The sequence below is a fragment of the Telmatherina bonti genome (genome assembly GCF_933228915.1).
Source record: "Telmatherina bonti genome assembly, chromosome: 10".
NCBI lineage: Eukaryota > Metazoa > Chordata > Actinopteri > Atheriniformes > Telmatherinidae > Telmatherina > Telmatherina bonti.
The window spans coordinates 32,541,663-32,561,762 of NC_136628.1; the positions used below are offsets into that span (position 1 = coordinate 32,541,663).

Sequence of the window (20,100 nt, forward strand, 5' to 3'; positions counted from 1 at the left end):
CTGAAACAGCTTAACATTTTCTCCACGACCGCATGAAGTGTCTTCCTACAAAGCTGCTCTCTGCATCAGAAGACTCTTACCTGTCTGCTCAGGTAAATCCAGGTGGTGACTGTTTTTGGACCGGTCGAGCAAACACATAAAATCCAATATCACAGAAAGGGACATGGTTTATTGTTAATGTGGACGCAGTTTGTACTGATGTACTTGTGTCTGTCTTTGTGGAAGCAATGAAACCTGTTTCTCACCTATTTAACCAGAACAGGAACACACGTTTGTTTCTTCAGATCATAAGTGTCAAACTCTGGCCCACAGTGTGATTATATTTGGCCCACGAGGAAATACTAAATGACAACTGGCCTGCCGATATTATACAGCACCAGTATTACAAACCTGGTGGTGGTTTGGTGCGTCCATCAGGACGGGACCTTCTCCTCTGTAGACAGTAGTCATAGCAACTTCCAGCTACAAGCAATCAGAGATAGCAAAATAACACAGCGGCTGAAAACACGTCATTTTGCCACCGAGGTTCAATGAGCTTCATTGTCAGATCTGGAAGATTTTTTCAACATCAATGTTGGCACACAAGTTTGTCCAGTTTTAAATTTGGTCCCTCTGTATATTTGAGTTTGACAACTTTGCTCCAGATTGTCTTAAACTGGTTTAATCAGACAGAAAAACTGCAAAGTCTTTCTGTTGAGAAAAGTAATGAAGTTTTTCTTTGATCACATGATGACAAAATACAGTTTCTGCACAGTATATGTGAGTTTTAACTTTTCTCTGTGGATCCTGGCAGATGCCATCATTCACATGAACCAGTTTTAATAAAATAAAGAAATAAACTATTAAAAGTAAGGCATTTTCCTGTTCTATGAATAATATTTGCACATTTAAAATTTGGTGGCAGGAACTGGACTCCCATGGGATGTGGAAAACAAAAGGCTGGAAAAGCAAGTGGCCCTTAAAAGAAGCAGCTGGAGGAACAAGATGCAGCTAATTAGGTTAATGAGAAACTGGTCGGTAACATGATTGGGCTTTAAATAAGCACCTTAGAGAGGCACGTCTCAGAAATAAAAATGAGCCTCAGCTAAGCAATCTGCATTGTCTAGAACTGAAAGATTGTAATTTTACATAATATGCTAAATATATTATTTCAAGGATTTAAAGCAGGGGTGTCCTGCATACATAGCTGGCTCACATTAACCCAGTGTTTCCCAGTCCAGGTCATCAGGGCTCCATGCTTTGCACATTTTACACGTTTCTCCTCCAAAACACCTGAGTCAGATTACTAAACTTTCTCATCAAGTCCTTTGCAGCCCACCACTGCATTGGTTGCAAAAGATCAATGATGTAGGAGTAATAGAGTCCAGGTCCTGAACTGGCCTGTGGGCCGTCCACAAAAAAAGAACCTAAAAAGAAAATCTTACAAATGATTGAACCAAAACATAAAGAAGATTCAGGACTGTTAAAGAGGAACCAGATCAGAATTGTTCATCTTTATTCTCCCAGGGAAATAGTCCCGGAAGGTCATCACAGCTCCCAGATGTGTCCAGACTGTTGTTAAAATAAGATTTAATGCTGCGAAGTGGAAAACACGGCCCTGTTTCGACTGTTTTTTCAGCAAGTTGCTAAAATCACATTAAAAATGAGCAATTTTAATAATTATAATAGTAAAATTTCTCACTTTTGAATCAGAATATATTTACTGTTGTGAATGAAAATATATGATTTATGAGATTTGCAAATCATAGCATTCTGTTTTATTTACATATTATACAATGTCCCAGCTTGTTTTGGTAGTGGGGTTGTATCTTTCATCTCTCTGCTAAAGTTATTCCCTTCATGCACGACTCAGTGCACTTAAAAACCCATTTGTGTTCAGATTTTCTAAAGAACAGACATTGCTTTCACATATGGAACAAACAAATTTGTTTCTCAGAGTCTCTGATCGAGTCACAAATCCTCTCCGAAACAACGGACACGATGAAGTAAATAAAAGTGAACTCTTCGTTGACAGCAGCAGATGCATAATGACTCTTTTGTCCAGGCACAAAAGGGGCCATAATAATAATTTAATCCATTCCAAGTCGATTCGCCTTCCTTCAAGCCTACCTTTCTTTAGGCTCTGTCGTCCAGCAGCTTCAGTGACAGATGGGAGATGAAAGGGGGAGCAGGGAGGAACGAGAACAGGTGGGGGGGTGAAAACTGTAGAAAAGGAAAGGCCACCAGGGTCAATGGGGCAGCAGGAAGGGGGATGAAACTTACATAAAGACTTGTGGATAGATAGATCGATAGATAGATTTTCTTCACTTCTTATTGTACCACTCTAAATTCACGTCTTTCCACCATATGTCCACCAACTTTGTCAAAACGAGAACCTTCCTGTAAGGTTTCCTTTCAGAGAAACAGCGAGGTTTGTAAAAGTCTAACAGATAAAAAGGGCTAAATCTACATTTCTGTGGACGAGCAGACCAGAGAAGCGCAGCCTATAAAGGTATTCCACCATTAAAAGACAGATTAAGCATAAGCATTCACTCACAAATTAAGGAAGAAAACATTGCATCCTTTTCAGAACAGGGAACAGGAGTTGGAACAGAGCAGAATACAGTTTTACAGGCGCTCAATCATTTCTTTTCAGACGGGCTTAAGCCTCAGGTTGAAGGGGCTCCGCAAAGAATTAAAGGTAAAAGAGCTGCTCACAATGTGAATACAGCTGCCTATAAAGAGCCCAGCCCCCCAACCAGACACAATAACACAGAGGAAACCCCAGCAGATTGTTGAACTTCTGCTGGATCCCAGTGCCCCCCCCCCCCCCTCCGGCCCAACCCCAGCAGCTGTTTAACTGAGTGAGGCAGAAGGAGCTGCAGGGGAACAATGCAAGTCCATTTTAACCATCCCTCTTTCTTGTGTATGTGTGAGTTAGTGTGTGTGTGTGTGTGTATTTTACAATGCAGATATGAAGAAAGGAGCTGGATATATCAGGTCAACCCCCCCACCCCCCACCCCATACATCTTTCGCTGCTGAGCTGTTTGTTTACCATTACAGTCTCATACTGTATAAGACACTAAAGTCAAAATGTGCCTTTTGTCATTCAAAGAGGACTTGAGTCCTTTATGCTCGACACAGTTCTGAGCAGAAAATGAGGTAAATCCAGCAGTAAAGCTATAAATAATCTAGAAAATAAAGCTTTCAGTATGTAAACTGTGTATATAGCCATATAACTGTGAAAATGCAAGACTATAAATAAGGAGGAGTATTTAAATAAGCCTTCCTTCTGCTCCTTCTCAAACAACGTATAATGTTACACAAATGTGCATCCTTGGTTTGTATTGTATGTGTTTGAGGGGAAAAAAGCTGAACATTAGAGCTGAGCTGACCTGCAACCTGTTTGACTAATAGGCAAAGAGATGTTCATGGCGACAGGTGATGCTGGATAGTGTTGAATCAGCAGCCAGCATGTCCATTTTTCTTTGATACAGTATAAAATAATATGATCAATATGCAAGTAAGTAAGTAAAGGTTTATTTATTTAGCACCTTTCAAGATTAAAATCACAAAGCACTTCACAACAAAAACACAAAAACATTAAAACAACATAAAAACCATCAAGAAAGAATATAAAAAATAAATAAAACCAAGTAAAAGCACAATTAAAAAGATATGTCTTAAGCTGCTTTTTAAAAGAGATCACTGACTCAGATGATGTCAGGCTGAGAGGAAGGGAGTTCCATAAAGCTACTTAAATGTATAAAAGCGACAATAATGATGATACAACCTGGTCAAGTTAAGGTGCACAACACAACTAAAACCAACAAAATGACCAAAGTCATGGCAAACAAACAGAGCTAAAGATGTGGAAAAATGTTAGAGCAGCATGAAACATATAATAAAATTACCATCTTCAATTAATACATTGAAGAGTTAATCCCTGAAGACATAATGATAAAAACAAAGAACAAGAAAGAAATGTGTTCTTATCTGAGAGTCAAGTTCTGGCAGTGACACCAGATTTTGATGTGGAGGTTGTCAGTCAGTCTCCAGAAAACAAATCTGGGTCTGAAAACTACTAAAAGCTGCTGATACAAAGTACTGCTTGGAAACAAAGGCAGCAGAGGGTCAGATAAAAGCGTTTGTGACAGACTATTAATACATTTATTCCATGTGCAATCAGCAGAATGTTATCATTTATCCTGTATTGAACACGTAGCCGTAATTTAATGAGGAAAAAGTAGATTAAATGTCGGGTGGCCCCCATGGTGATGGCCTGGGTGGTCGTGGGTGGGGGTTTCTGTAGGTGCACCCTGAGGATATTGTTTCCTTATCTGGTACCTGGCCATTTGTCTTCTTTTAACTGTTAAAGGGCTAATAGGGCACGGGTGAGGGTGGTTGTGGGTGGGTGAAAGGGGACTATGGGTGAATGTGTGTTTGTGTTTTATCTATTTTGATGTAAATTGTTTTATAATGTAAAGCACTTTGTATTGTTTTTAAGCACGAAAAGTGCTATACAAATGAAGTTTGATTTGATTTATGTTTATGTGTTTTAAACAGAAATCTGGCTGCAGCATCCTTCTACTTCAGCTCTAAAAGCAGCACATTATCCCAGGTAAAGACCTATTATAGATCCAATGTGTGTCTGAGACATCATTTATTAATTTACCTATTTATGTCCTTTCCAATATCTGATTCCATTACTGACAGGATATTATTTCTCATGCGTTCAGCTCTGATTTTTGCCGTTTTTGCTTCAGTCTCCTTCCCTGTTGTACTAAAAATTACCTATAAACTTCCAAAAGAGAAAAAAAAAGACATATTTGCAGCATAATCACGTGATATTCCAATGTTTGTTATGAGTCAAGCCTCAAACTAGTTTTGGGGTTCATAGTTTGCTGCAAAATATAGTAAAGAATATTGATCATGTCTGTAATTCATTTATGTCAGTTTCCGGTTAGCCTGTCAGACTGTGCAACTGCGCCCCCTGCTGTTGTTTTTATGACACTGCACGCAACAAAAAACAGAACTTCATTTATAATCCAGCATTTTTATTGGAAAACATAGAAAATGTGTCTTGAATACGGAAGTACACGTTAAAATTATGCAGTTTTAATGCTTTTTTTGTCATCCTAAATATAACCATCACTCCCAGGGAGAAGAAAACTTCATGTCCTTTTTTTTAAATTTTTGTTAATCTGCAAAGATTTGGCTGACTTGATGTCTGAGGTAAAAGTAGTAAACCGACACAAACCAGCAGCCGTTGAAATTACATATTTAATAGCAATGCATTGGTAGTTTCTTTTTATTTTGCTTTTTTTCTTGCTTTACATATTGAACTTCCTCCATGATGCCATAAACAAACAATGCCAAGTGTTGTTTTTATTACACTTTTAAACCATCGCTAGTGTTTTAATGTTCCCCACATTTTCTTGTTTTTGAACTTTTAACCTATGAAGCAGAAAATATTTGACCATTTTGTTTAAAATGCATTATATGCAGCCAAGTGGAAAAAATACAGCCCCAGTGTGTCCACCAGAGCATGCTGCATTTTCCAGATTCACAGCTGGGAAAATGAGCTTCACTTTGTTTCACTTTGTGACAGCTTATTCCACACCAAAAAGAACTCAGTGAAACTTTTATATTCAAGTGTTCATGTTTATCATGTAAAAAAAAACAAAAAAAAACGCACAAGATGAACCTTTTTAACATATAGTTATTTCCAATGGATCAAACACGTTTTGCTCAGCTCAGGCATAAAGACCATATAATGGTCAGGTGCAGAGATCCACTCAACCTTTACAGTACATGTGGTAATTTCCTGACACTGATGCAAAGAAAAAAACAACAAAAAGACACATTTCAAGACTTTCCCAAATTAAAAATTCATTCTTTACAATGATAACATTAAAAGGCTTAAAGGATGTTTGCAAAAAAATGTCAGTGGTAGGAGTCTGACTTTCAGTAGCAAAGAAATTCTCTCCGTATTCTTTCTTTATGGCGAATATCAGTTATTTTCTCCAGACCAACTTTGATGTGACCACACAGACAGCAACTCCAGAAAAACAATGTCTCTACCAATAAAGTTTAAAACAACCACAGTACATTGAAGTACTATCAAAAAAGTACAGTAAGCAGAGGTGGCGTCCAACAGAACCGAAGTGTTCCTGCACCTGAGGGGCCGCGTGTGAAGTCAGTGATGCAACTAGGCGATATCTCCGTCCGGGCCTGTCGTTATAACGCCGGCCGGCCGTTCAGTTTGTCGTGCATGAGCGCGATGGCACCACCTGTGAAGTCTCTGAGAACCTGCACCGTCTCACGCTGCAACTGCAGCGACTCGCGCACAAACTCCTGCTGAGTCTCTGCCAGCTGCTGCACAGACTCAGACAGCAGCTCCAGGGAGCGCGAAACGGTCTCCAGCAGAATGTTGGTGGCGTGCTGCTCCTGGAGGCTCAGCGACGCATTCTGCAATACGCCGTCCCTTGTGTCCTGCGAGGGCTGACCTGACCCCGGAAGCGCAGTCGTGGAAGCTGGCGGTCCAGACGATGTCTGGGATTGTTTTTGGGGACCATTGTTAATTTGATGATCTTCTGTCGGCCTTGTTGTCTGAGCTGAAGAGAGGACGTCTTCCCTTTGATCATCATCTGAATCCCCAAAAGTCGTTTCAATATCTTGACACAGAAAAAAAAAACATGAAAGTTTTTTTTTTTTTTTTTAACTAAAGATCTAAACTAAACTGTCCAAAATTATTTCCAAACATAATCAAATCACCTTCTGTTGTAGGAACCTCATATTGCATATCGAAAGCAGGCTGTGACGACTCGCCTGCAACATCAGAGGAAGCACACGTGTTCATGAACCAGAAGCATCACATTAAATATAAAAATGGAACAAAGATGTAGTACTTTGAGAGGAAGGCAGTTATTTTGTAGTAACTTCATATTTTTTGAACAAGCTAAAACAAATGTTACCTGACTGTGGAAGTCCGCTCACGCTGTAGGAAGTTGGGGGTGGCATGGATGGCATGACTACGCCACCATTAGGAGAACTTTGCATTCCAATCATGTCATCCTCTTCCATTTCTTCTTCCTCCTCTGGGACGTCATCATCGTCCCCCAGTGGACTGAAGTCGCCGGTGCTTTGGTCCTCATTGTCCATCTCCAGAATCTGAAGGACTATTTTCTCTGTTGGATTAAGGTCTCGGGAAAGGCGCGAGTTAAGGCCTCTGTTGGGCACCGTCCCCGACCGCATGGCAGCCACTTTTCTCTTCGTGTCACACTTCAGATCAGACCATTTCTTGATGACCTCTATGACTTCACGTTGGCATTCCCCGATCTCATTGACACGTGCCGTAATCTCTGCCCATGTGCGCTTCTTTGTGTCTGTTGGCACTCCACGGTTGAATTTACCTTTTAGAATAAAAAAATAAAAGGAATTTATACCATTTTGTTTTAATTCTCAGAGTGAAAAAACAAAATCTTTTCATTTTAAGAAGAATTATTTTACTGAGGACGTCAGAAACAACTGGTAAGCAGACACATACCAACAACAACCATCCTATGCTTTCTCACTTCATCCAGTAGGATGTGGACTTCGCTGAATGAAAATCGAGCTTTTCTTTTCTTGAATCGAGTAACACTGTCCTGGTTGTAGTATAATGATGAAGACATCCTCCAGACAAAGCTTCACAAGATCTTCAGCTGCTTTGTGTCTCTCCAGTTATGCGTCAGGATATCAACAGTCTGCTTGACAGGAACACAAAACAGAATATAAGCACGCATGACAACGGTTCTGGTCTGTCACTGGTTTATTGTTAGAGAAACTAAAAGTTCTGCTAAACCAATAGCTGTCTGAGGAACAGCTTCTTCCCCGGGGCTGTCTCCCTGCTGAACTCTGCCCCCCCACCAACAATTTACCTCATAGCACCCCACATCTCATCACATCACCCCCAAACTGACTGAATACTATGCACTGAACTTTACTTCACTTTTTTACTTAGTCAGCCTGCTGCTCATTATTATTATTTACACTATTTAACATCCAATTCCACTAGTGTTAAGGTATAAGACCTGTACATACCATCTGTAATTATCTTAATAGCTTCTGCCAACACTGGATGTATATTTAAAGCCCATATCCATCTGTAATTAATGTTCATAGTACTCAAATCAGTATACTGTGACAATCACTTCATGCCACAGCTATAAAATACTTGTACATACTGCAGATAATATATAGTTGTGCTCATATGTATTCATCCCCTTTCATTAAAGAAAAGGCTGAATTTACAACAATCACTCAAATAACTGGAGACTTAAAAAAGGAACAATAACTAAAAATTTGTAAAAATATAATTTAGTAATATAAGACACTGTTTTTTCATTTAAATTGAGTTGAAGAAAGAAAAACAAAAACAAACAAACAAATTGGTCCTGGACAAATTAGAGCATTTTTCTGTTGAACAGTGGGACAAAATACCTGTCAACCGGTGCAGAAGTCTGACTGAGAGGAACAGAAAACACCTGACTGGAGCGAAACATTAAAGGATTGTTCAACAAAATATTAGTTTATGAGTGATGCAATATGTAATAAATTATCTTATTTGTCTGCTTTAAAAAAAAAAATTATATCAAACCAGAATTAGAAAATAATTTAACGATTTTCATAAAATTTTTATTTATTATTACTTTAGTCAATTTCATCTTATTTTACAGGCAGCTGTTTTTTTTTTTCTTCTTTAATGAAAGGGTATGAATAAATGAGCACAACTGTATACTTTGCACTTGTTGCTTATTGCCAACTGCGTTTCGTTGCATTGTACTTGTAGATGTGTAATGACAATAAAGTTTAATCTAATCTAATCTAATCTGATAAATTATCGAATAAGTAGCAGCAATACAGTGATGCGTTCAAGGACAACAGCTGAGCAAGTCTGACTGCTAAATTAGCCAAGCTGACAGTAAAATAAAAACAATTTCAAACCTCTAATATAACTGCAAAAACAGATCACACCATTAATCAGGAAAAATCAGATAATTGTTGCTACAATCACACTGACAGCATTTGCACAGTAAGAGTGAATGAACAATGAACATTTTACACATGCGTTAGCCTACCTAGCAGGCTAAAGCAGATTCCGCTATCAACTGCATCCAAAGGGCTCCTTTGCCTACATGGTCTTACAATCTGAAGGAAGCATGGGTGTTTTGTCGTCTTTCTAGACAGCAGAATATATTAGGCTACTGTTCCTCTGATGTTACACAACAACACCTTTTAGTAAGGTAGCTCTCTGCACCAATGCTACGGTAGCTAACGCTATGTTGATAAATGGCTAATGAAGCGTTTCAGTCACGCAATCAAGCTTCAAAATATGCATACGAATGAAAAAATAATTCATAAGACGAAGGATATATCACCACTACCAAAAAAAAGCTGCGATTGGGTATAGAAATGAGAAGAAAAACTTCCCTGTCGACAAGATAGCAACCGTAAAGCTAGCCCATGTGATGCTAATGTAGCATGAATTATATCCGGTTTACATTTTTGTTGTTGTTTTTTTATTTTTTTTTATTTTTTTATTTATTAAGTTGATTTTTTCATTTGATCCAAAAATTGAACTATACTAACCTAAAACATAGGAAAACCTTACATTTGTGCAAACTATACAACTACATCACTGGTTGATTCTCCTTGTATTATACTGTTTAATTTCTGTGTTGTTGTTCCTTTTTAATGATCATCTTCATAATTACACTTCATAAAAACTAACCCATGACATAACTTTTTGAAAACTTAATTTTAAAAAAAAACAACAAACAAACTTCCGGTTTTCACTTGCTCGTTATTTACGTACACATTCTCATTAGAATGGCAAGGCCACCTTATCTTATAGGTATAGTTGAACAAATAGTTTATAATTCAACATTTTCAACCAGTGCTTTTTATTTATCTGCTTTTTAAAGTTAGTTTATAGTTTTAAAATATCTTTATGCCTACAGCGGCCTTATTTTGAAGGAGAACTACAAGTTCCGGTATCGTTCGCGTCATCAGTATGCGATGGAGTTGCAGTGGGATGTAGAGAGCGCATGCTCTTGACCGATTTTAATGAAACTTTTAATTAGTTAATATTAGTGTTTGTTTTACATGAATTTTCTGTAACACTTTATAATAATGGTACAAATCATATACTTAAGTAATGTGTAACTCATGAACTAATGCATTAATTTATGAAGACTTTATCATGAATTCCTGTTGCTCATCATGAAATAATGATGATCTCAGTGATTTCAATAATGATGATCTGGATCTCAACAGAGGCTCAGGGACGACAGATGAAAATGAGCCTTCTGGCTAAAACTGGCATATTTAGACGACGTCTCTTGTTCTAATATGCTTTGTCCCTGTCAAATAAAGAACAAAAAACCGGATGCACCACTGGATTATTTAACATTTTTTGTATTTCACCCTTTTCAACCCTCCATAATAACTCTGACTTGTTGAAAATGTATTATTCGGTTCATAGCATTTTAAGAGAAAGACACAATAAATTGCAACTCTAAAACTTGCATAATATAACATTTACTCCCATCACATTCACACCTACTTATTCAGGTATCACTCTACCAGTGCTTCAATTTAATATAGATTAAGACCATATCATCCATCTTTTCTGTTAAAAGCATATATTACTCTTTAATACCTGTTTATCCCAAGAAAGTATGTAATTTGCAATATATAAGAAAGGTGTTTTTTTTATCAGTGGTTACTGAGAAATCACACTTCACAAGCAACTGGATATTAATTCACCGACCATTTTCAACTACAACATGATAATTCAGCAAAGAAACACAAGAAGATATTATCAGATGAAAAGGTGGAGAAAGAGACAGAGGAGGAAGTAAGGAGATGAGCAGATGAAGCCCTCTGAAGCATTTGAGACGTCTTCCCAGCTGTTTCAAAAACAAGATTTGAAGCGTCAAACCCTGACAGATCATGCTAGTGACATTCAGTGGTCATCTGGAGTTAAAGCAGCGTGTGTTGCCATGTCCCTACTTGTGATTACAGGAGACGTGACTTTAAATTTATTTTATATGTTGTATTTTAAAATCACTGTTGGGAAGTACAATACTAATATTACAGACTGATCTTCATGATTTGTGGACTAAATAGCCATATGTGTCAGAAACTACTTACAAATTATAAGTGTTATAATACACCATTTATTTATTTTCCGCATTTGATTCTACTACTAGCCAAACCATATATCATAAAGACTTATCTTTGTGGGAGCCACAAGGTCAAAATATTACCATATATGAGATTGTTTTAGTTGCATTTGCCAGCTTTATAGTTCTGCCACAATTAAAGGTCTCTGACAATGACTGAAACCACGAGAAAAGATTCAAATCAGTACTCTCACTTGTGTTTCTTCAGCATGTATCAAGTCTCCAATGTCTTTGGTCACATGATTACACATGATAGAAGCCTCAACAGTGATTCAAAGCAGTCTGTTTGAACAGAATGAAAGAAGCTTCAGAGCCTCAGTGTGAAATATCCCATCTGAACATATAAGACAGGAAGTCAATATTGAATACTTTTACTGGCTGGAGGGAGCTCAGAGAAGAGACAGGATGCGATGGGTCCAACTCAGAGAAAATCTACTAAATATCGTGTCTTAAAATCAAAATAATCTGACTGCATTAATTATCAGAAACTACAATTATATTTTATTTTGTTGAGTCTTTCTGTTCTACTCCCCCTTCTTTTCCTCTCAAGTATCAGTAAAATACTTTTTTACATAACTTATCATAGACATAAAAAGCTCACTTTAGCAAAGTAGATTAATATAAACAGACCATCATTCCTCCTGCATGATGCTGGACAGGAAAAAAGTTGGATTAAGCTAAACTGCAAAACTTTTCTGAATGGCTGTTCAAAGCCGAGCCTCAGATCAGCTGAAGGGGAAACTTACTTAGTCAACATTTAATCATGAATCAGACTTGCATTGCATTTTCAATCCTTTCTTTTTATTTAAAATATGGCACAGAACTTTAAGCATATTCAGGAAGTTTATTGGCTATGGTTGGAACTACATAGTTAAAACCCTTTATGGCATCTTAACTAATGAGTGCATGCATTATTGGCATACATATATATTATTAATTCACACATTGTGCTGCCGTTCTCTTCAGATATTTACCAAAGTATACAGTAAATAGTCATCACTACAAGTACTGAACATTAAATGGCATAATATTAAACGGTCTAAACAAAACTTGGCTCCTTGGGATGTTGGCATACCTTTGCATTCAGCGTGGTAAACAGAGGCGGATATGCTGCATATAGACATTAAACTATGTAACTGCATGTCACTTTAGAGAAAGTTCAGCATTTTTATCCCACTTTGCCCTTTTGTGGATGTGCAACACATTCTTGACAGCTAGTGATTTAAAGTAAATACAACTTCAATGCTAAACGTGGTAAGTGCAGTTAATTATAATGTGCTCTAGTGTGTTCAGACTGTGTCTTAATACATTTACCCTTATTCTCCCTTCAGCAAAAATAAAAAGTTGATGGACCAGATCCTGTTTTACCAGCTGGTTTCACAAAGTCTAAAATTTAAACAAGTTTAAAAAGCAAAGCAATGCAAACCAGATAGGTAAGTTCTACTCGAAAGAGATTTTGTTTTGTTACAGGTTAAGGCTGGTTTAAAGTTTTCTAAGAATTTGTTGCTCAGTAACTTTCAGGAATCAGATTGTCCAACCCCAACAGGCGTTATCAAGAAGAATAGTTGCCACACGACTTGTCTACACACACCGATGCACTTCAGAGAAGATGTAAACAAGTAAAACCGGTGGAACTGACTGTTTGGCTCTTCATGCAGGGGAAAACCAACAACCATGCTAATGTTTCACACTTGATCTCTATAAACTCTGATAGACACCACGTGCTTCATGGGAGATGTTTTTCTAGCAACATCTTTACAGTAGTCTCTCCCAACTTTGCTAGCAGGTGACGGAGTTGTCAGAAGCCGTGAATTTTCCCTAAATCTTTTCTTTTTCTCCACTAACTTTAGCATGAAAACAAGTGAAGAGTAAAACTAGGATGGTAACTCTTAACAGGACATGCCTTTGTGAAACCAGCCCCAAACCCCAAAGCAAAGCCGCTTCTGATCAGGTTTGTCAAATTCTCAGGTGTTGGTCTGTCTCTCCTCGTGCTATTTTTGACTTCAGGGTAAATACCAAACACGCTAACCAAATGACACCAATTCAACACAGTGATGTTTGCACACCTCATTCATGTGGGCTGCGTTCTTGTCCTGACCTTTCAGGGGCATTTGTTTCTGATTTTCAGCAATGACCAAGTGTATAAAATTCTGACTTGCAAAACAAATTACTGAGCCATAACACATCCAACAACACTTCCATTGCGCTGATTGTCGATTATAAAATGGCACACAAATGTAACAGAAAACTGGATAGATAATGGATAAAGTATTTTGTACTGTTGTAAAAAAAAAAGTGGTTCAATAAAACAGGCATCAAGAGGCATCACTGGGACTCAAGAGTACATGGTCAACTGAAGCCACTGCAAAGACAAGAGCAGAAATGACGTCATGAAAGGCTGAACACACAGAGGAATGACTTAAAGGTTGGGTAGGAGATTTTTTCTGGGAACATGTTTTACTCTACTGCTTAAAACCCCCTCACATCCTGACTGCAGCCAATTAATTAAATGCGCTAATGTAAAAATAAAACAATTTAGTCACAAGTGGAACGGACAGGGCTGGAAAAAAAAAATTGTCCCATGAACCCTCTGTGCTTTCAGAGACTCGAAGCAATTTTAAAGGCAACAAAGGAAGAGCTAGAACTTGGCTAGCTATGTTAGCTAGTTAACTACGCCAAAATATAGTACACACCACTAGGGATGCACAGATACCGATAGTGGCTCAATACCAAGCGAGGGTACTCGTACTTGGTGTTAATAAAAGTATATAGATACCACACCAGTCAAGTTTTAAAAGAAATAAATGCCTTGAATGTTAAAATGTGACATTTTTTGTTCCACTAAAAGCGAGATCTTTGTTTCAAAACCACACATTTATAGTTGTATTTAGGTAAAATCTGCCAAATCAAAACAAAACTTGTTGAAATTGTTAGATCTGTAATGTTGTTATATCTGTATTGGTGAAGAAACTTCAGAAAGGATGGGTCATTTATTACAACTTAATGAAATCCTACACAGTTATAACAGCGGTAATAACCATAGTCACAATCATGTTCACATAAACAGATTTGGTATCTGCAAATATCAGTATCGGCAGATATTCAAGTTTCAGATATCGGTATTGGATCAGAACTCCCAAAAAGTGGATCGGTGCATGCCTAGTATACACTTAAACATATTGGGAATTATGGTTGCCCAGCGCTCCTGAACCCAGAAGTATGACAACTGCGCACATCTGTGCTTTGGATGCGGGGCTTGGGGGGGGGTCTTAAGAGGTCTGGACTTTTGAATTGTGTATTTTTTTAAATGTAGCTCGATCAAGTCATTTCTTCTTTAAAGGTCTAAATTCAAGTCGAAACTAAACAATTTAAACTACTTTACCTCTTGAACGTTGACTTTGATTGTTCCATCGTTATCTTTATCCAGAATTTTGAAGGCACCTGAAATTAGGTCACACATTAATAGACAGTTATTCTTCAACTTCGACACCAACGGGGAACCAAATCAAGACATGTCTCTGAAACTCACGGCACATGGCGTCAAGTCGCACAAGGCAGCCGATGTAGTTGTCAAAGTCCATGTTTCCGTTTTCGTCGCTGTATCTGCGAATGATCATCTGGAAGAGCTGATCATTTAGAGGGAACCCTGCAGTAAGAGACATGTCCATTACCGTTAACCAGCATTTACATGAATGCTGAGCTGCAAATTCAGTCATCAAGTTCAGCATTAACCTGCCATGATTAAAGTAATATCATGCAAACAGAAATTAGCTTTTCTCTAAAGACAAATATGCAAAATTAAACATTTTTAATTTTACAACTAATGACAGTAATCCAACCCTCCCATTCGCCCCCTTTTTTCTACGTTTGTGTCTATAAATGTAACTTTACCTGAACAGCCAAATATAGAAGATTAAATAAATCCTCACCAGCAGCTCTGAAAGTGTCGGGCAACTCATTAGGACCAATAACACCAGAGCCATCCGTGTCGTAAGACTTGTACACGCCCTAAACAGTAATAACAGACAGCGTTTAAAGCTGTTACGCAACCTCAAACTTTTTGGTATCTCAATAAGTTTTTCTTAAAATTCCATTATTTATGCACAGTTTAGTCACCAAAACAACCGGGACATTCGTTCAGTAAACCTGGCATGAAGATAACATTTATGTCTATTCAAAAATATCCAGATAATCAAATAAAGGAAGTTTGACACACTGCATATGTAAATCAGGCGATACCGTTCATTCATTCTGCTAACATTTATTTCCCGTTCACTTTTGCTGTCGATCTTTAACACTGACTTGATAGAAGCAGATGTGTGGGACAAAAGAAAATGCCCTGCAGTACTGACCTGCCATTTCTTTATATTATTCCAGAGATGTTTGAACTCGTGGAAGCCGAGTTTTCCAGTGCTATCACTCTGAAGCAGTATTAAGGAAAACAAGGAAAGTCCTCTTCAGCTCAAGTTTAATCAAACAGTTGCACTACTCACAGATACCTTGTATTTGCCCAAGGTGTACTTTTTTTTTTAGTTAGGTGACACAGTGAGCTCTGTTTTCTACATGGTCATAGGGGTTGAATAATGCATAAAGAACACAAATGACAGAAAGGATACATCCATGACAGCCACCATGCTCCTGCAAGACTCAATGCTGAAACCATCTGTCTTCAGGTCTCCATCTAAAAACACAAGTCAGTCACCATAAATGTACATCTTTAAAGATGCACTGACAGGAGACATTACAGTTAAAACCTGGGTCAAAGAGCTATGCATTAGAGCAGAGCTGCGGGTAACCTTCTAGTGTGTCTGGTGCAAAACAAATCTTACGTTTTCCAATGATTCTGTTCAGGATATTCATCAGTTCATTTGGGCTGACTTCCATGTCCTGTGTGACAAAAAAACAACAGAGAAGAAGCCTGAAAACAGCTGTGCAGATAAATATTCATAAATGGTCTTCATGTGAACAGTTTTAGTGCAACACATTTAAGTGCTGCCATTAAAAACCACTTAAGAGTCAAAGATTAATCTAGATTGACACTAACATCTCCAGCAAGCTGCTGGAAGACTCTGCGGAACTGCTTCTCCTCGTCGCTTTCATGCTGCTCTGCATATGCAACCGGCCTGCGTGGTGGAGGCTGTGAGATGGAGGAAATGATCAGAAACCCTGGCATCATAGAGGCGGACAACAATGACTAGCAAACAGCAATGGATGGGTCATGAAACACTTACAGGAGCAGCTGGAGTGAATTGCTCGGGGTCGATGTTGCTATAAAGACAGAATCAGATATGAAAGGAAGACATTAAGCCACAAAACACCTTTATTTTTGCCTCCAAATTAAATCATTTATAGATATTCTTACCTGACAACATCAATGATGCCTTTGATGAATTTGTTAGCAAAGAACATCCTCTCAACTGCAAATAAAAATCAATCTGTTAATGGATTTCTGATTTGTATCACCGTGAAAGAGCTCAGTTTTATGGGAACACAGTTCGTTGATTTTTTTTCTGCTTTATTGCATGGCTTTTAATCTGGGAAATCCCACAAAAAAAAAAAAAAAAAAGGTGACAATGCAATGATGGCTAAATTTTTCCACATGTCCTGTTTTTCTTAAATTTGTTGGTTTAATCTGGCCATTTAGGTTCATTATTAAAATAGGTATATCCTGCCCCTCCTCTGTGTACACACTGATTACAGACTGGCACTCCCCATAGTCGCCCTCTTAAAATATTTCCTGTTAAGGGTAAGAATTTACACCACACCCAGCTGCAAAAGCTTTACCAGCTTTTTATAATAATAAAACATATATCTGACATACAATCGGTTGATGTTTACACGTTTAAGGAAGTTAAATAACATCAACATTACTGCTAAATTTCCTCGTTTCGGTTTGCTAACTCCACACAAGACACAAAGCTGTCATGCTTCAAGTTTAAAATCATGTAGCCTTTTAATAAAGCTACAATGCAATAAAGCTTTTTAGCATCTTAAAAAGTCCTTCTAACATGTTCAACTAGTTAGTCGAAACCTAATGTCAAACAGGCCGGACTAGCATGAGACAGGCGAGCTAAGCTAATCTAGCTACGTTGTCGTTTAATTTAGCACAACTGACCGGATAAATCCACTATATCCACTTTATACAAGTAAAAACTGCTCTTATTTTATAACAATGTAAGTTACGGGATGGTTTACCGTGTGGCAGCAGCGCTTTGTGAGGTGAAAAGCACGATGTTGGTTTCAGCCTGCAGCATTCACTCTAAACTCGGTTTGTGGGAGGGTCCGTGAACACACCCCGACCGACGGTGGGAGGGGTCCGTGAACACACCCCGACCGACGCTGCAGCCAAGAAAAGTGGGAGGACGATTTATTCTTATTTCCGTCTTTGGTTTGCGTTACAAAAAATTAATAGTAATGTGTTGTGTCACTGTTTATTGTTTTCTTTATGCTGTCTGGTTCTGCTGACAGTAAGCTCAAATAGATAAGAGAGGTTGTGACATGGCTTTGGGCAGGCTCAATGCGACCTCTATTTGTTTTCTTAACTACTAAAGAATAAATATAAACTACTTAACATTTATTACATCCAACTAGAAAAGCATTTATTTAGTAATACAGCACTCGAAGCTTCAAATCAGAAACAGTTTGACCTTCCTCCTTGAGGTACTTAAACGTTTCTTGCTTAAGATTTTTGCTTTCACTTTAGATGTTGATGTTTATGAAGCACTAAGACAGTGTTGTGGTTTGAAGTTTGATTATTTTAGTTCCAAATCCGAAAATAATGTTAAAATGCCATACGCAAGTTGAATTTTGACAACAGTCTTGTTGTGCCTATCTTGTGGTACTTTCTAGAACTCTTGTATTACTACAAATTCACCTGAATTTAATTTTCAGGAGTTCTTTCTGCAGATCCAGTCAGATTTCAGCTCTCTTTCATGGTTTTCAACAGGATTAGGTTTAGACTCATTGCTGGCAAGTTTAACATGTTCAGACCTGCATTTACTTTTTTTTTCTTTTCAAACCTAGTACAATGTGAGCTGTGCCTCTAATTAGAGGGAAAAACCCACATACAGCATAAATACAAAAACATCCCAAAGACCTTTGTTTTACCTGAGTATGAAATATCATGTAGGTACTAAAAAGTCACTAAAAGCCAGAATTCTAAGAAGAATGGAAATGAATTTACCTTGTACAGGAAGAGAATGCTGTTTCATCCAGTATAAATCATATGTCATGTCAATAAGGAAAAAAACGAGTTGATACTTTTCATACCGGCTCTAAATAGTTTTTTCTTTTTCCCAACTTTACATCAGCGAACATCTCTTTATGTTCTCTTCTGCTTGCTGAATTTCACATTTATGTCCCAAACTAACTAAATTATATCAGAAAAGACACAGTCTGGACCTGGTCATCTCTGAAGGTCTGAATATTTACAAGGTTGTTGTGATGGACGTTGTTCTGTCTGATCAACACATTGCCCAAACAGAGGTTATCAAAAAAACAGTGAAGTGATTAAATGTTTATACAAGCTTTCTTTCTATGCTTTTTAATGCATTCACTGCATCAACCAGGTCAAATACGACAATGCCTCTGGACGTCATTGTCTCTTTCTGATGTTGTGTCTTTGTTCTCTCACTGAGATGTGCACAAAGATGCTAATCCTCCGTTTTGCTGCACAGGCGTCACAAAAAGCTGTATCTACAAGAGAATGAGCCTTTGTCAATGAAAGCAAGAGAAAATCGTTGAAATATTTTTTTAAAATACAGTGTTAATCAAAGAAAAATAAGGATTTGCATGTTTTTTTTTCCTCTGCAGTGCGTGATGGCATTACAAGAGTCAAGATGAATGGAAGCGCTTCAACATTTAAAGAGCAAGTTTAAGCTGGACGTTCCAGTAAATAAATCAGGGTGGGCAACTCTGGTCCTTTAGGCTACAGTCCTGCAAGTGTCTTGAAAGTTTCCCTGTTGCAACACACCTGACACATGTCTGACTTAATTAGCAGACTGGTGCAGATATTTCACTCTGCACCAGTCTATTAATTATCCATTGATCTGAGTCAGGTGTGTTGCAGCAGGGAAACTTTCAGGACCGGAGTGGCCCACCCCTGGTATAGATGATACATCAACAAGCACCATATAGCTGAAATAACCCCATAGACAAGGAATTTCAGTTTCTAAACCTCTTTAAAGCACTAGAATATAGAGTTGCATCGATAAATAGTTAACACTGTACTGGGTGAAAAAGAGGCTACATGACAATCCTGTCCAGTGGTGGTGTTGGCTGGGATGGACCATTACATGGAAATACTTATTGTGGTCAGAAAAATCAGTGTTCCAAGATATTGTCTGGAAGAAATGAACACTCCTGCGGAGCAGTTATGTTCTGTGATGGTATGAGGTTGTAACAGTGCTCCTGGCGACGATGGCAGCAATGTGCTGCTGTCGGGACCGCATCTTTTTCAGGGACATCCACACTTTTAACAACAATGCAAAATTACATTCTGCATATATTATAGAACCAAAGAAGAAGCAGGAACTGTTACTGGACTGGCCCAGTTGTAGTCCTGGTCTGCCTAAAAGTTTCTGGAAAAATGTAACGTAGCCAGTTATTAATTTTATCTAATTCAATTTCATTTAATTTTTTTTTTCATTCATTGTCCAAACCGCTTAGTCTGTCGTCAGTCCATCGCAGGGCCAACACAAAGAGACAAACAACCATTCACGCTCAATTTTAAGGACAATTTAGACTAACCAATTAACCTAACATGCATGTCTTTGAATTGAATTTAATTTAATTTAAATTTTACTGGATGAATAAACTAGTGGTAACAGGTGGAATCAGTTTGTAATCTCTACAAACCCTGAAAAGTTGTGCTTTTTCTTTCAGTTTCAC

At 37.9% G+C, this 20,100-nt stretch overlaps 2 protein-coding genes across 2 annotated transcripts; both read right to left on the reverse strand.

Annotated features, from left to right (window-relative positions):
* Positions 1-5,098: 5,098 nt before the first annotated feature.
* LOC306761899 (uncharacterized protein) lies at positions 5,099-9,454 on the reverse strand. Its single transcript, XM_079248227.1, has 5 exons — positions 9,103-9,454; positions 7,530-7,728; positions 6,958-7,395; positions 6,758-6,811; positions 5,099-6,657 (listed from the first exon to the last, which is right to left on the reverse strand). Exons 2-5 carry the CDS (start codon positions 7,654-7,656, stop codon positions 6,221-6,223), a joined length of 1,056 nt encoding a protein of 351 aa, XP_079104353.1. The 5' UTR covers positions 7,657-7,728; positions 9,103-9,454; the 3' UTR covers positions 5,099-6,220.
* Positions 9,455-11,998: 2,544 nt separating this feature from the next.
* On the reverse strand, positions 11,999-17,501 carry capns1a (calpain, small subunit 1 a). Its single transcript, XM_079247600.1, has 11 exons — positions 17,407-17,501; positions 16,574-16,628; positions 16,443-16,479; positions 16,256-16,348; positions 16,041-16,098; positions 15,828-15,892; positions 15,564-15,632; positions 15,141-15,219; positions 14,741-14,857; positions 14,594-14,652; positions 11,999-13,573 (listed from the first exon to the last, which is right to left on the reverse strand). Exons 2-11 carry the CDS (start codon positions 16,618-16,620, stop codon positions 13,547-13,549), a joined length of 651 nt encoding a protein of 216 aa, XP_079103726.1. The 5' UTR covers positions 16,621-16,628; positions 17,407-17,501; the 3' UTR covers positions 11,999-13,546.
* Between the last annotated feature and the right edge of the window lie 2,599 nt (positions 17,502-20,100).